Source organism: Semicossyphus pulcher, unplaced genomic scaffold (assembly GCF_022749685.1).
Source record: "Semicossyphus pulcher isolate SPU_LCO1_2020_fin unplaced genomic scaffold, fSemPul1.0.p SCAF_17, whole genome shotgun sequence".
NCBI lineage: Eukaryota > Metazoa > Chordata > Actinopteri > Labriformes > Labridae > Semicossyphus > Semicossyphus pulcher.
The window spans coordinates 3,424,092-3,440,755 of NW_027211681.1; the positions used below are offsets into that span (position 1 = coordinate 3,424,092).

General features: G+C 42.4%; 2 protein-coding genes across 2 annotated transcripts; one reads left to right on the forward strand and one right to left on the reverse strand.

Moving 5' to 3' along the window:
• Window positions 1–143: 143 nt before the first annotated feature.
• On the reverse strand, window positions 144–13,261 carry mycbpap (mycbp associated protein). Its single transcript, XM_069665393.1, is given in 18 exon segments — window positions 144–294; window positions 644–820; window positions 3,152–3,431; window positions 3,564–3,691; window positions 3,843–3,941; window positions 5,461–5,607; window positions 5,723–5,910; window positions 6,053–6,245; window positions 6,393–6,501; window positions 8,570–8,694; window positions 11,127–11,245; window positions 11,565–11,715; window positions 11,804–11,919; window positions 12,164–12,347; window positions 12,471–12,577; window positions 12,673–12,775; window positions 12,912–13,033; window positions 13,246–13,261. Coding segments are annotated over 18 exon segments (2,451 nt in total). The 3' UTR covers window positions 144–207.
• Window positions 13,262–15,084: 1,823 nt separating this feature from the next.
• Window positions 15,085–16,664, forward strand: rasd2b (RASD family member 2b). The gene is made up of 2 exons (XM_069666187.1): window positions 15,085–15,785; window positions 15,971–16,664. Exons 1-2 carry the CDS (start codon window positions 15,158–15,160, stop codon window positions 16,516–16,518), a joined length of 1,176 nt encoding a protein of 391 aa, XP_069522288.1. The 5' UTR covers window positions 15,085–15,157; the 3' UTR covers window positions 16,519–16,664.

Below are 16,664 nucleotides of genomic sequence, written 5' to 3' on the forward strand. Positions count from 1 at the left end.
GGGGCGCGTCGTTTGCAGAGTCAGCGGTACTGTGAGTGTGACATAGTGAGCGAGACACAAAATAAATATTAATACAAAGCCACAGTGCATCCAGATCATAAAGTTTATTGATTTCACAATAAAACTACTGAACCCATGTAATCCTTATTTATCTATTTTTTATATTTACATTTAGCTGTGCATATTCAGCTGGCTCCTGTGCCTGCCTCACATGTGTTGATGTTCATCTCTTTTATGAAGCTCATCCATCAGGTCACACAGGCTGTCAGTCAGGTCTTCAATCAGAGCATAAACCTGCCACACAGTAAAATATACATTCATGTATTTATAGGATGTACATAGGACTGTGGAAAACGTAAAGACTTTAAATAAATAAATGAAATTGCGGAGGTTTTAACTTCCTGGATGTGATTCCCTATAATGGGTCAAGCTCCAAATACCAAGGATCCTACATTTCCCATACTGCAGCTGGATGGAGTTTTTAATTTTTATCACACGATGAGGGTTATTTTTTCAAATTTTGGAAAACTTCTCCTGAGCCAAAACAACAACTGTGTCCTGCAAGTGGTACTTAACTCAGTGTGTAAAATCCATAGAGTGCTCCTTTAAAAAAAGTGTATGAAAAGACAATAACAAGACTTACCTTTCTGTGCAGGAGCCTGGTGTAAATTTCCATCACCTCTGGCTCTTCAGTTTGCTCATCTTCCTCAGGAGGCTGCTGACTGATGCTTGAGTCAGTCAGCAAGGGAGATACCTTCCCCTGTTTTCCCCTGGGGCGTTTCACTGCTTCATCCCTTCTTTTCCCCTTCTTTCTGCTGTCCTGCACACAGGATGGACCAATGACTGTATATAAAGACAGACGACGCGTCTCCATCTACTGTCATTGTTCAAAAGTGAACGCAAAATACCCCTGAGACATGTGCTGCCATCTTGCGCTGGTGACATTTTTGGAGCCAGAGACTGTGTGGCAGAGATAGGCTCGTTGAGCCGCAGTAATTATGTCCCGCCCCTTCTGCTAACTAAAAAACACATTTAACTTACAAAAAAACTGGCAAAGATCCCTGATGTTTGAGTATTAACAACAAAACAGTTTCTTGTGTTGATATTGGAAACTTCAGTGACTGTAGTGATTGTATTAGTTACGTCTCCTCTCGCTGTTTCTCCTCTACTCTGTTAATCTGGACCGGATTGGCTGCAGGAGCCGTATTTGTCAACAGAGCTGTCAATCATCCTTTTTACAGCATCAAATAACTCATTAAAAATAAACCCGTCAGCATGTAAACCAGCATGATAAGAACTAACTATAATGACAGAAACCATGTTTCAGAAAAATGCATTTGAGGTGTATTTTGATTTTATAGTTTGACTCATGTCCCATCTGTTACGATGGAGGAGATGTTTTGGCTTCACTTTTAGGGAGCTGTCATGTCATCCATCTTTTTATACAGTCTACAGGATGGACAGATAGAAACCACACAGACAAACAGACAAAGTTGGGAATGATTTAGGCCTCAGTGACAGTGTTTACCTTTGCTTGGTTGCTTTAACGTCATGAAAAACTGCCTCCCTCATATTGGGACGGACAGATAGACACCACACAGACAAACAGACAAAGTTGGGAATGATTTAGGCCTCAGTGACAGTGTTTACCTTTGCTTGGTTGCTTTAACGTCATGAAAAACTGCCTCCCTCATATTTCATGGTGCTAAATATAATGGATTACGTTACTGTTTGAGTTAACGTATTGCTGTTTGTGTGTGTGTATCACAGAACGCTTGCACTGGTCCAGGTGCTATTCATTTACACCCTGGGCACACAACTTGAGAGCAGGTGCACATTTTCACACAGTGTTCTGTTACCATGGCACCCTGTGAGTAATAGGCTGTATGTTACCCATGATTCAACCATCACACGGAGGAAAAAATCACTCAGCAAAATATAGAGTCATAGAGACAAGACGCTGTTCCCAGGTTGCAACTATATTTGATTTTATGTCTTTTGTTTGCTGGCAATGGAAACGTGAGCCATGAAAAGGGAGACGCAACAGGTCCCGAGCTGATTCACACCTAGCAGTGGATGTGACGACCAACTGAGCCAACTAGACGTCTGTATTTGAGTAACACAGTCCTCATTTAGGCTCTCAGTCCCTGCGCTGACGATGAGTTGTTGCTGAAATTTACATTTGTATATAAGATGATGCAAATGGTCGAGGTATAATGAGGTCGGGGATAGGAAAACAATCACTTCCATAAGAATCAATGGATGCTAAGTGACTTTTTTTGCTTGCTATCTCAGCCAACCAGTCAGTCTGCAAAAAAAAGAAGAAGACTGTTTCCTATTATATTCTATTGCTTAGCTACTGTAACGACTTTTGGTGGGACAAAACACTGGATTGTGGGCATTTAGTGGGGATGTGGAATGTCTGGTTTAACTATGCAAATCAAGTGATAAGCTCAACATGTACACACACACAAAGGAATTAATGGTGCCGGGGAACTACTGCAACACTAGTGTGTAGAACACAATATTGTAAGTGTATGTACTAGTCTCATGGGGACAGCCAGTAGTAACAAGAAAACAAGAATTGTTTTGTTAAATTGCAGATGAGTAAATGATGACCTGACAGCTTGTTGTAAGTCTTGACACTGACTCATGGATGGATCAGTTGGAAGAGAGCTGAGTGATGTGTCATGCCTTTAAAATCAAGACATTTCTTAGTACTTATAATTGAAATACTCTTGAATCTGAAGCCACCGACAAGACACTCTATAAACTGTCTCTAGCCCCTTTTACACTGCCAGTTCAAGACGGGATTATTGCACCATTACGCCTTGTCTTTTAAGTAAAACACGCAGATTTAGAAGGGTTAGGCGAAGTCGTTCCACCTCTGAGACGGCATTGGAGGTCATAAGAGAGGCAAAACGGCATCAGAATAAAGGGTGGCTTTTTGTTTGCAAGTCGCGTGCCTTTTGCTTCTGCAAAATAAAAACACAACCAATGCTTGGTTCAGTATAAAATGGCAAAGGTCCCGTAATGGTGGAGCTTCAATACGCCCTGTGGCAGAACAGCAATGTACAGTAAAAAGGCCATCTGTATAGACAGAAGTGCGTCGGCCACACGAACACACATACCACACCTTTTCCCCTCTCACCTCCACTTGTTTCTCAGTTGCTGCTGACTTGTACTCTCCTTTGATGTCATCTTTCAATCTGGACCTGGCCCCACTCCTGTCTTTAGCAGCTGCAACTTCCTTTTTCTCACTCGTCTCATCTTTGTTTTCAGCTATCTCTGGGATGTAATAACACAGTAGTAAGCAGCATTAATTCATTTTATCTTCACCAACCTATGACTGAAGGTCTGTGCCCAGCAGCTTTCTGAGCCTCCTGGCTTCATCATCCATAGTGTCCAGCAGTTTCCTCCACAGCTGCTGCCTGCAGGGGGCAACGCACACCACAATATCCTGTTGGCTCGCTACACTTGCTGTGCAGGTGTGGGTGTGTTTATGACAGGGCCAAGATGCTGCGGTAGAGATGCTGCATGACTCATGTGTGTTTGTGTCTCACCCTGTAGCTGCTGCTGTTGGTTGTTTGTGTTTTTGAACAGATGATTCAGAAAGCTGCAGAAGCAGAGAGTTGAGCTGAGCCAGGTTCTTCTCCTGAGCTGATTCCTGATCTGGCAGAGACAGCAGGACCTACAACAGAGATGAAGATGAATGGAGAAACATTTTATGAAAGGTGCACAAACAGGTCATTGTGACTCTATCCTGCTAGATGGATCAACCTGCTGACTATTCAGCTACATCTACTGTCCTTGTTCACAATAACGTAACATTATTTCTCTACCTGTCGGAGGGTATCAACAGAGAGATCCCAGGTGTGTCCTGGATTCACTTCTTGCCACAGTCTCTTCAGGATGTCCACTGACTCATCAAGGAGCTGCAACTGAAACCGTGAATGAAGGAGTAATTACTGTGAGGAGAATCAGCATGACCACAGACTGCCATGTTACACGATAATAGATAAACTTCTCTAACAACTGTCATCATTTTTAGTCTCTCCTACCTTTGAGCTTGTACAATGTGACAGTGGACAACGAAAAAGGGCAAGAGAGCTGTAATCACCTTACTATCTGGTAATGACAGATGTGGCTTTATAAGAAAAGTCCCCCATCCATTCCAATTACACTAGTGATGTTATTGTCAATCACGCCCCACCGTGTATATTGCTGTTGCTGTTATAGCCTCTTAAAATACCCTTAACTCTCTTAACCCAGTTTAAACCAGGTTTCTTAGCATTGCTATGGCAGCATAACCTCTTTTGCAGTATGAAGTAGAGTTACTGGTTTAAGATATAAGCAGCTGTGATCTATTATTAGCTCATGAGCTACCATGAATAACCATGGCAATAATATATGTGGCGTAAAATGAATGGAGACTAACATATTATCCAGCCATAAATGGTCCATAATCTCCTTTTCTACAGCCAATAATGTCAAAAAGAACTAAATGAAAATTGGTCCATTAAGGGTCATCTCACTCTGAATGAGCTGTTCGGACTAAAAATACTACAGCAAAGAGAAACATCTGAAACATCAATAATAGGTGACTTTGTGCCACCCTGATCTCTGCAGATTCTACATATAAATGTAGAATCTGTCGGCAGCGACGTGGATTTTGGGGACAGTAAGTGTTCTGGTTTCCATTTGTACTACGCTTGTAGTCCGAATAATATTGACCAATCACGTATCAGCAGGCTGCGGCGTATGCAGGACAGAACAGTCCGCGTGGAGAGCGAAAAACAGGTGGAACGTAATGACATCCCGGCTCCCATCAGCTGAGGATGATTTAGCTTCTTCTTAATCTCTATAAACAGACATCTGCACGCTAATAGCTAACAATCCTTTCTAGATCTAAAATTCAACTTGAGATAAATTCCCTTGACGCTGTGTCACGAAAGTCGTTCAGCGTTCAGATTTCCCGACTTCCTCGAATGCATCAGAAATGATCGATCCGACTTCTGTTCAACAAACGGTCATTTTAAAAGTTTTCTTCTCCTCTTGAGGACAGACCTGACAAAGCTTCATTTTTACTTCTTACAAATCTGCATCATGATCCTGCAATTTCTGCAAAGGTAAGACCCGTTTAGTAAATCACAAGAAAAACAGTTTCTTTTTCTGTAAACAATGCCGCACGTGGAAAAGGAAGTTGTTTATCGCTGCTCGGCATGTTCACTGTTGTCCCCAGAGGCTATATCGTCATCAGACTGTAAATGATGGGATCCAAGATTGGTGCTACACTGATGAATGATGACTTAAGGGCCTCAAACAACACCATATTAATTAATTATATATATAAATATTTCATTTGTCACTCTCTGTTTGGAAGGTTTGCACATAAAAGAAATATAGTGAGTAGACAGTGTGAGTTGCTTAAATGACATTACCTGCACCTGCAGGATTTACCTTGGGGTTTTTGCTTAAAAACTGCTGCTCTTCAGTGACGTAGAGCTCTGCAGGAGAGCTGGGTCTCTCTGGTGTGCGGACCCCCTGCAGCAACTCATACACGATCGACTGACACAGTTTGTCCGTCACTTTCTTTTCCAGCTTGGTCTGCTCTTGCACACACAAGAAACACAGACAATAAACTTATGTCTTTCTGTGTCTGTAAACCTTAGTTCCAGTTTATGCATGTTTCTGTCTCACACACAGTTTAAATGTACACAACCTCTAGGAACAGCCTCTGGTCTGCAGTTTTGTCCTGGTACAGGGCCACTCCGCTCAATGTGACCTGCATGGAGGCTCCTTGCAGCAGCACAGGGTGGGTAATGAGCTGCCACACTTCAGTTTTGATGCCTGGCTCCAGTGTCTTAAAGATGGCCTCAACCTGCTGGGTATCACCTGGAAGGATCACACCTGGGACGGGAGGGGGAGGCCACATAGAAAGCAGAAAGGCGGGTTAGGTTCTGTTTGAACAACACAGAAAGAAGTGCTGACACAGGGACAAACAGTGTGTGACGTAAGACTGGAACGGCAGATGTCTGTTGATGTTTTGTACCAGAGGAGGAGTTGAAGTAGAAGTGAGGACCCTTTGTTTGTGTTCGCAGGTGAGCAAAGCTCTGTGGCACGGGAAGCTGCTGCCAGCTGTAGAAGATGGCTGTGCTGCCCTCATTGTGCAGCTCCAGGTGGGATGAGGCCATTTCTCCAGCCAGGGCCTCAAACAATATGGTGGCACTGATTCCTACATCTCTCTGATCAATGAGTGTGTGGAAGTGAGAAGGTGAGAAATCAAAGCAACACGGAGGCAATGCAAATCGCTGTGGAGGAATTGAGTTGAACAGCAAAATGCGAATTAATTAATTAATGCATGACCGTTTTTTTCTGAGGGCGTTCTGTACCTGGTTACTGGTGGAGTTTCCGGTCCAGCTAGCGAGCTGACCGCAGAACCTCAAAGCAGGAACAAAGACGACGTCTGAGTGAACATCATCATACTGTGCCAGCGGATTTCTGTGGAGGAGACAGCAGCGCTGCTCAAATCAGTGAGTTGGACAATAAGTGAATGAGTCATTTAGTCATTAGCCATGTCCCTATTCAGAGGTCAGATCCCTTACAAGACACAGCCACAACATGATGACTAGCCTGAGCCCTGTCGCAGCCCTTGAATGATGCATGATGTAGTCATCCCATGAAATGATGCATTCAAGTGAAATTTAAATTTAAATTGAAGCCATAGTGTAAACATTTGTTTTAACACATTGTCCAAGTTCTATGAAAAACAATATTTGTATTTAATGAGCACTGAGTTGTTCAAGTGGACAAACAGTATTGCCTTTTTCCATTGTTCACATTACAGTTTGAAGGACACATTTAGCAGTGATTGGGCGAACGTGCTAAAATTTCCCAATACTATTTAATAATGACTTTCTGGTCGGATTTAAACATATTCAGCCTAGAAAAAGTTAGAACTTGGTTGGTAATTATACATTCAGCTCTGGAAATAATTAAGAGATCATTGCAAAAATACTATTTATGGGTTTGTGTTTGTGTCAGATGAACTTTTGTTTTATTGTATCCAACATTTCTGCCAACTTCCACATCAAATATTCTCATATAGGTCTTTTATTTGGAGAAAATGATGGCTGGTTAAGATAGATGTTTTTCAGACCTCGAATAATGTAAGAAAAACAAGTTCATGTTCATTTTTAAACAACAGAAGACTCATGTTTTAACGAGTTCATAAATCAGTATTTGGTGGAATAACCTGTTTTTTAAAGATAGAATCTCGAAGATTTTCATTTGAATAAATGTTAAGTCACAATGTATCTCCGAATGAGGTAACACAATGGTGATTGAGCCAAAGGCCCACTGATGAAAGCCTTTGCATTTGCAGTATATAGTATTATTACGGACTGGGTGTCTGTGGCAACTTTCACAGAAAGAATCACAAGCTGCGCCCAGTTAGTGACGCGTTTTCCATCATTGGTCTGTCAGAGAGGGTAGGCGGAGCTAAGCGGCTGCTTTTCCAGTCTCTGCAAGTGTTGCGAGTAAACAGTAATCTACTATGGCTGAACAGACAAAGAAAAGATCGATGACTACAGATACAACCTCAAAAATAAGTGAAAATCCAAAGAAAAAGAAACAAATTTGACACTCAGATGAAGCCAAACAGTCTAAAAAGGAAAGCGACCGTCAGCGAGGAAAATCAAGAGTTACAACCATAAAAACGGGCGCCGACCGTAGACGTCTGGTTAAACTGAGAAGTGTACTCCCACAATTACCATTTAACGGCAAAGGTGCCGCCAAAGAGAACGAAACTGAAATCTTCGAGATTAGATCTTTAATTTAAGGGTTCATGCATCTTGGCATGCTCTCCACCAGTCTTTCACATTGCTGATGGGTGACGTTAGGCCACTTTTGGTGCAAAAATTCAAGCAGCTGGGTTTTGTCAAAGGCTTGTGACCATCCATCCTGATCACATTTAGGAGATCTTCACTGAGGTTCAGATCTGGATTGGGCTGACCATTACATGTAGAGAGATGCTGATGTAATTAAATAATGGAGTGGTCTGTAAATTAATTCCAAAGCGGTATATACATATTCACCATAACATTATGACCACCTGCCTAATATTGTGTGGGACCCCTTTCTGCCATCAGCATTATCCTGCTGACAGAGGCCACTGCCATTAGGGAATACCAGCCTTCGCTCCTCATGCGCATCAATGATCCCGTCACCGGTTCACAGGTTTCCTTCCTTGGACCACTTTTGGTAGGTACTGACCACTGCAGACTGGGAACAACCCACAAGAGCTGCAGCTTGGAGATGTTCTGACCCAGTCGTCTAGCCATCACAATTTGACCCTTGTCAAAGCTACACCTGCCCATTTTTCCTGCTTCCAACACATCAACTTCGAGGACAAAATGTTCACTTGCTGCCTGACATATCCCACCCAGTGCCAGGGGCCATAGTAACAAGACGATCAATGTTATTCCCTTCACCTGTCCGTGGTCACAATGTTATGGCTGATTGGTGTATATCTTATAAATCAAAAAAGCAAGGACATTCTTGTTCTCACAGGCTCTCCTTCTTCATCTTCTTGTGCTCCTTTTCCTCTTCCGCCTGCTTCAGTAGAGGACTACGACACAGTGTGACATGAGTGGGCGGCCTGCCGGAGCCAATCACCTCCAGTCCAGAGATGTCCTGTAATCACAGAGGCACAGAGGAGGGTGATCTTTGTACGTCCATTCACAGTTTCCTGTCATTGAAAAGCAACACCCAAAGTACTTTTCAGCCCGACATCAATAGTATGTCCTGTCCACTCACAGAGATGGTACAGCCAGCGAGGACACAGTTAGGTGTGTAATGAAACGTATAACGTGAGAGGATGAAACACGCTGTCCATTTGTTATCGGCTTAAAGGTGCACCCACACTGTCCTTAAGCCTGTATCAACTCAACTGCTTGAGCCAAACAATACCATTCATACTTGCTCTTGCTCAGACTTCTCCACAAAACTCTCCCCTTCTCTCCTAACTACTTTCCTTCCCCTCTCTTCTCTTCTCTTCTCTCCTAATAACTCCTCCACCTCCGCCTCCTTCATCTCTCTTGCTGACTTGTCATGGACAAGTCAGCCGCTGACAGGACGATCTGTCTCTGTCCGTGTGTCAGAACGTACTTCAGGCCCCAAATCATCTCAGCATCGCATTAGACAGCAGCACGACAGAACACACTGCTACCATTTCTTCTTATGTCACTGGCACAGACGTGTGTGTGTGTGTGTGTGTGTGTGTATGTGTGCGTGATAGAGAGCGCGAGAGAGGGAGGGATAGCGGAGAAGGACACCATATGAGAGAAGAAGAAAAAAGATGTAATTGGAATAAAGCCTCCGATAATCAGCACCTGTTGCCTGTTGTGTTAATAGGATTAAGTGGGAACTGGCTGTGCAGAGAAGTGCACATTTGTCTAAGTGTTTACCCCGGCACCTCCTGCCACTGCTGATAGAGTCATTGTAATGCAGAGAGCAGTTAGGCAGGTTCAGCCCCTTTTCTTTGGGCTCTGTTACCCCAACAGTGCTACTCTCTGATTGGACACGCTCCAGGTTTCATAACTGTACCGTCTCTGTGTTAGCATGCATGCAAACAGACATGAATGTTTATGGAAGAGCTGCAGTGCTTCATTAATCTCATAAGAGCTGTACATTTTACAGGTATAAACATCGTTACAATTTTGCAGTTTGTGAGCACACTGTGTGTGCATGTTTGCGCATATGATGCGTGTACATGTGCTTGTCCGCCTCGCCCGTGTTCTGTCGTTGAAACAGAAAACCTCGAGCAGAGTGCCAAAGGCTTGATGATCACAGGCTGTTCGAGAAGATACAGACTGATCATGAGCAGCTAGCAGCTTCAGAGGGACAGAGTGTCCTGAGGGTATGAGCAGCTTCAGTGGGTTGTGTGCTTGGACAGCGAGTGGGCCAATAATGAAGTTGTTTTTTTGTGTTGAAACAAAACATACGCAATCTGGATCTGTGCAGTCCATATGAAATCAAGTACGTTGTTAGAGAGGACAGAAAAAAAGGTGTTATAATGTGTGATTTAAATTGTGGCGTCATGGCAGTATGTACCCTTTGCAAAGATACATAATGAACATCTCCTACATGATTATACAAGAGCTCCTGCACAGAGCTGTCTTTATAAAGATCTATATGACATAAACAGATAGACTACATGATGAATGGATTTTCTGTTAATCATTTTCCCTGCTTTTTCTTGACTGTCAACAGGCCATAAGTTTCTATCATTATTGCCTTTGTACCAGATAGTACATAATGCACCCCATGCTTAAAAAATGGGACGTACGTGGTAGAAAAATAAATTACATGTGGCAATTCTGGACTGCAATTTCTTCTACTGCCAAAATGTTAGTGCTTGAATAAAATTTCTATGTGGATTTTGCATCAGTATGAAATGTACTGAGACGGCTGCCATTTCAAACAAGTAACTTTAACAAAAAAAGGTGTGACATTATTTCAATCAATTACAATTATTACTATCAATAATGCCCCGGCCCCACCCCCACATGACATGGACTCTCATCCTGCCACACAGTCAACGTCAACGTTAACATTACATTAAAGTTTAGACTCTAATTCAGATTTATGCGTTACAGTATGTCTGTTTACATTGCACAGGTTTTAATTTTATATTGCAAGCTTTTTGCACTCACCTATTCGATTTAAGTTTCTGTGTTCATTGTTCTGTACTGAAACACCAAAACAAATTCCTTATTTGTGTGAACCTTATCGGAAATGAAGCACCATTCTGATTCTGATTGAAAACTGATTCTAGTGCTGACCAATGTCTGCTGATGCTATAGCCTGCAGACAGTGCTGAGAGTATTATGGACAGAGCACTAAGCTGGAAACTCTTATACTATGAGATTACACCTGTCCTATATCACCCCGAGCATTTATTCTGCTGTACATGAAAACGTACATAGCAACGCAATTATATCTGTAATAGGCTGACATTGGCCAGCTAACTGATATATTTTTCAGGCTCTAACAAGGACACATTGTTGTAAAAGCGTTTCTGAACTATAGATTGTTTTAGTGCAAGAGTTTTTATTCCCATTTACCGGCTTTTTAATGTCCATGTCCTGTAGAACTTCTCCAAGCTTCTGGCACTGGTGCTGTAGGTATGCACTCTGGTCCCAGGTCCAAGAAGCTTGGCGCAGAGTTTCATCACACAATATTCCTAGAGGATGAAGAATGTCCCACAGAGAGAATAGTTTGAAGCAGTTCTCCAACTGTTTTAGTTAACATGCAACCAGTCACATCCAGTTCACGTCACACGACATCTCTTTATAATTGATCTTCTTTTTTGTTAGCTTATTTGAACATGCTTTTGGTATGTTGGAAATAAGTGGACAACTTCACAGAGCATGTTTTTGTATTCTACAATACGCCCTCAAATAAAGGCATAAAAAGCCAAAAAAATAATCTTTAAAAAAGTATCGAGAAGCTGGCTAAAGAGAGAAATGGGCACTCAGCCTACTTTAGGTGTCTGTGTGTACCTGATTCCTGGCGTATGCTGCTTGGCTGTCCTACGTGTGTGACAGGTTCCCGTCTGCCCTGCTCTGTCTGAGTCAGAGTGACCGTGATGCCGCTCATTTCATCTCCATAACGTGGGGGTAGACTCCAAAACTCACTGCCAACACGATAACCCTAAGACGTAGAAACAAAATAGTGACAAAAAAAAAAAGATACTGACATTTTTCACGATTTTTGTTACACAAGGAAATGTGTGACATACATATCCAGAGTGGATGAGCGGCATGACTTGGTTTAGAAACTCCCTCTGCTCCTGAGTTTCTCTGAAACGGTTTGCTTGGCTCATCAACAAATTTGCCACCGGCCTGTTGAGAAGGTCTTAAAGAGTGGAGAGGAGCAGCAGATGAATGGAGAGGAAGATATACAGAGATGAGACATAAAAGCAAACTTACAATAAATACCAGTAGTTCTTTTTAAATGATCAAATGTCAAATTTGCCAAAGATAAGAAACCTGACTGAAGATGTTATGTTTCCTTAAATAATATAACGCCTGTTTTGTATCCATGTTAATGTTAATAAAAATGCAGGTCAGGGAGTTATTTTGCTCTCTAATCAGCTCACCAGATAAGAAGTCCTGCTGCTGTCTGCGCTGCCTCATATGTGTTTGCCAGTGCTGCAGGGCATTACTCTGAATGTTTCTGACACCTGAAGGGATCCTACTTCCATTCTCCACAGCATCAGTGTGATGCCTCCCCGGAGCCTCAGACGCAGGATCTCTCTGGGACTTAGGTATTCGCTTCACCAACTGGATGGTAGAGGAATCTATTAGTATACAGAAGGTGAGCTGCTTTTGTTTGAGAGAGTTTAATAACTGCATGTTAAAAAATGATTTTTTAAATGTGTGTTTCTTGTATTGGATCTTATTTACCTCCTCCTCCCCTTTGGCCTCAAGATAACTTCTGAAATCTTCTACACTACCCAGGATGCTGTGTGGAAGAACCATCCCGTGGTCATCCAAGTGAAGCCTGTCAGCTCCTGAAAAGAGAAGGACACAAAAAAGTCTTTAAGAGGCTAATGTACTGTATGTTATTGTGATATTGTTATATGTGAGCGTAAAGGAAACAGCTAACCTGCATAGTCCAGAGGTTCAGCTTCATCAGCTGCCTGAGTCTTTTGCACACAGGCCATGAGCACTGGTTTTTGGAGTCCCTTGGGTGGCTTTGGTACACAAAGCTGCAGACACAATATGCAGTTACACATACAACTGCTTTAAAATTAAAGGACCAGGATGCTACAGACAAATGATATGTCTTTTATTATATTATATTATATAATATTAAGCATTTTATATGGATGAAGTGGGGTTTACTTTATTGAGGTCCCGTTGGTGAATGTCCAGAGCCTGTAAATTCTCCCCTTTAAGAGTAAACTTCTTGGACTGGTCATCACCAGGGTTGGACCTTTCCTCTGACGTTTTAAGCTTCTTGAGTTCTGGAGGAGAGGAGAGAAAAAACAACAGACTGTGTGTTTATTTTGTGTTTCCAATCAGCTGCTTAAATACTTAAATACATAGTCTCTCACTTTATCTTCACAGATTATAATAATTCATGTTCCTTATTGTCAGTGAAAGAGGTTGTTCTTCATTGTGTGAAAGTAGCTACATCAGTGCTCATGCTCGCCACAGACAGAGACAAAGAGATTACCCTGAAACACTGACATGGTTATACAATTCCATAAATGTCTCTTTGTCCAACGGTACCTGATTATAATTACCACTGCCACAACAACAATTACAAGTCCTTGGCTTTTTGAGCTTTTGTGCTTTTCCTCGCTTTGCTTCCTCCATGATTTTCTTTACCGACTCGGCACAGCCTTTCAGAAAGCAGAGATGCCCTTGGCCCTTTAGAGAAGAAATAGCTGCTGCACTTTGAAAATGAAATGAATGACCCACTTTCTCCCTCCAATTCATCCGTATGTACTGATTGCTTCCTGCTTTGACTTAATATAAACAGTAATACAATACAACCAGGTGCATTTACCAAAATTATGCACTTAACTACAATTATGAGTTTCAAGTATTTTACTTGAGTAGGCAATTTCCATTTTATACAGATTTCTACTCCACTTTATTTCCAGGAATACTGTTGTACTTTTTTCTCAAATAAGACTACAATTTTTGGATAACCTTACTCTGCTTAATTGGATAAGTAAACAAAATATAAGCAACACGTATATTTTATGTGTATTATCTTATATATTATAAGGTTTATATCAAAGTAAACTTTATTGATGCCCTGAGGGATACACATAATACATAACAGAACAGTAGTTAGCCGAATAGTAGCCCCACCTTCCTCAGCTACATTACATTGATGTGCACATAATAATAGCGTTATAGCGATAGCGATAGCGATAATGCGTCACATTATAACAGCATAATGGGTAGGCTAATTCTACTACTGAAAGGCCTACTTCATGAACTGTAGGAACCTTTAATATCTTTGAACCCATTACTTTCGTTACAGGGTGTTTTGATACCGTGCTACTCATACTTTTACTACAGAAAATGGTGTGAACACAGGTATAGTAAGTCTTTTCACTGGAGAAGTCAAAGTGAGAGGAGGAGAAGAGACAGACAGGCGAAGGAGAGACACCAGGTCATAGCTCACCTGGGTGAGTTAGAGGTCTTAACTCGTTCCTCGGTGATTCACAGCCGCTCATTTGGTCAAACTACCGTCAAAGTAACAGTAACGTAGAGCTAACGCAGCGAAAGTAATGAATTGCTAACCAAGCTAGCGCTGCGGTTAGCTTCAAGTATGTTTAGGTTGTTCAGCGTCTCTCTCTGGTCGTTACCATAGCAATGGACGCAACATGCATGGAGCGATGAATGACTCTTTCGTTCTTTCTTTCTCTCTCCCTTTCTTTCGTATTAAACTATAAAAATATGAAACAATTTACCAAACGATAAAGGGCACTATTGAAAATGCTAGTTGATTCCTAAATGAAAGAAAAAAAGTCAGAAGACAAGCGAGTATAAAAAAGATGTTCTGAGTCCGTTAATCAGGTAGAAACATTTTTTATTTTATTTTCTATGCAAAAAACCCCAGAAAAAAAGTATGAACATATTGGGAACAAAAACAAAAGTAGCCTTTAATAACTTTTCTTATTGAAGACCTATTCGGCTATATGGGCGTATAATAATAGGCATAATAATAGGCTGATAATAATAATAATAATAATAATAATAATAATAACAATAATAACAATAATAATGAAAATAACATTGGACGCACAGTAATTATATAAAGTTATCAAGGGTCTTCAGAAACATGACAAGAGTAAAGAAAATAGATTACAACGTAGTCTAAGCTCAGTTTTAAAACCTAAATGTTATGTACATATTTTGTTTCCTCAAAAGAGACTCCTCCTGAAACACACGCCAGCCCCTCCTGTCAGTCAGCATGACGCGGATGAACACGGGGTTGAGGATGGCCTATATAAACACAACTGTCTACAGCCACCGCTACAACGGCAAAGGCAAGCCTACGACACGTGAGACCTCCGATTCTGCCCACTTTGTTGCGCGGAACCTCGGCGCAAAACCATTCGTAAACTATGGAAAGGAGCAGCATCTCCGCCGGCGCACAGACCACCTCCATCCCTGTTCCGCACCAGCTGAGCTGCTCCGCCACAGATGGTCCTCAGTTTCATGGGAATACAGACGGACAGTGTGCCGGCTCATCTAAAGTCTTGCTGGCTTATAAAAACGCGTCGCAGCACTTGAGTTCATCGGGAATAAAGGCTGGCTTGGGGATTCTTAAAGTGGCCACATCTCAGTGGAAACAGGAGAAAAAGGCGCGTTCAGGGTCAGCCATAAGGCAACTGTCCACTGCCAACAGCAACAACCCCTGCAAGAGATCTCCGCTTGATCAGCTGGCAGCTTTGGTTCTTCACGGTCAAACCCGGCACCGCCAGATTGGCCAAGAGCACCGACAAGACCCTCTTCACTCCACCAAGCCGCAGAACTGTAAGCGCATCGTGGTTCTGGGTGCGCCACGGGTCGGCAAGACCTCCATCCTAAGGAGATATCTCCGGGACGGATTTGTGGAGGACTACAATCCCACCTCCGAGGATTTCCTCAGGAAACTCTTTCGTATCCGCGGAGAGACCTACCAAATCGACATCCTGGACGCGTCCAGGGAAAGGGATTTCCCAGCCAAACGGCGGCTGTCCATCCTCACTGGTGCGTATTTGCTCTTCCATCTCTGTCCTGTAAAAACTCTCAAATGCATGACAGTCTTTTCAAAACTGAATAATCAGTGCAGGTATTGGTGCATGCGTAAATGCTTGATTATTTTTGCATGGATATAAAAACTCCAAGAGGGAAATAGTCTAATTGATTTATTTTCCATTTTTATATTTTTGCAGGAGACATTTTTCTTCTCGTATTCAGTCTGGATGACCAGAGCTCTTTTGAAGCGGTGTGCGCTCTGCGCGCGGAGATTCTGGCTGCTAAATCCAAGCTCACCAAATCCTCCATGCCAGATCAGTGCGCACAGCCGCAGGTTCCCCTGGTGGTCTGCGCCAACAAGGTGGATGTCCTGGAGTCTGAGAGGGTTATATCTAAAGCAGAGGTGCTCCAAGTCCTGGGTGATGACTGTGCCTATTTTGAAACATCTGCAAAGGACAGCACAAATCTCGAGAAAGTCTTCGAGACTTTGGCAAAGCGAGGCGGGCTTCCGACGGAAACTGGCCCGTCTCAGCACCGCAAAGTCTCCCTCCGTTCGTACCAGGCAATGCGCACAGGCCGTGTACCTGGGGAAAGGGGCAATCAGAACCTGGGGCGCGAAGATGCATGCGGCGCCCTATACCCACTGGCCCGGCGGCCGAGTTTTAGCACGGATCTCCGACATGTTATCGGGCCACACACAGCGAGAAAGCCCGGCAAAGCACTGGAAAAATGTCAGATTCAGTGACAGGCAATGGAAGTATGAAGCGAAGTGTTACAGAGCGAAAAAAACAATGATTAAAGAACTGATATTTATTTAAACCTATTGCATTATGGCTGTATTCTTTCATGTACTTGAGACGTTTTTAAAATAAAATATTTTTAACAGCATAA

Bases quoted from the DNA above. Each gene is read 5' to 3' on its own strand.
- rasd2b (XM_069666187.1), top strand. From the start codon at position 15,158: ATGGAAAGGAGCAGCATCTCCGCCGGCGCACAGACCACCTCCATCCCT. The intron at 15,786-15,970 runs GTGCGTATTTGC...ATATTTTTGCAG, and splicing joins GCGGCTGTCCATCCTCACTG to GAGACATTTTTCTTCTCGTA.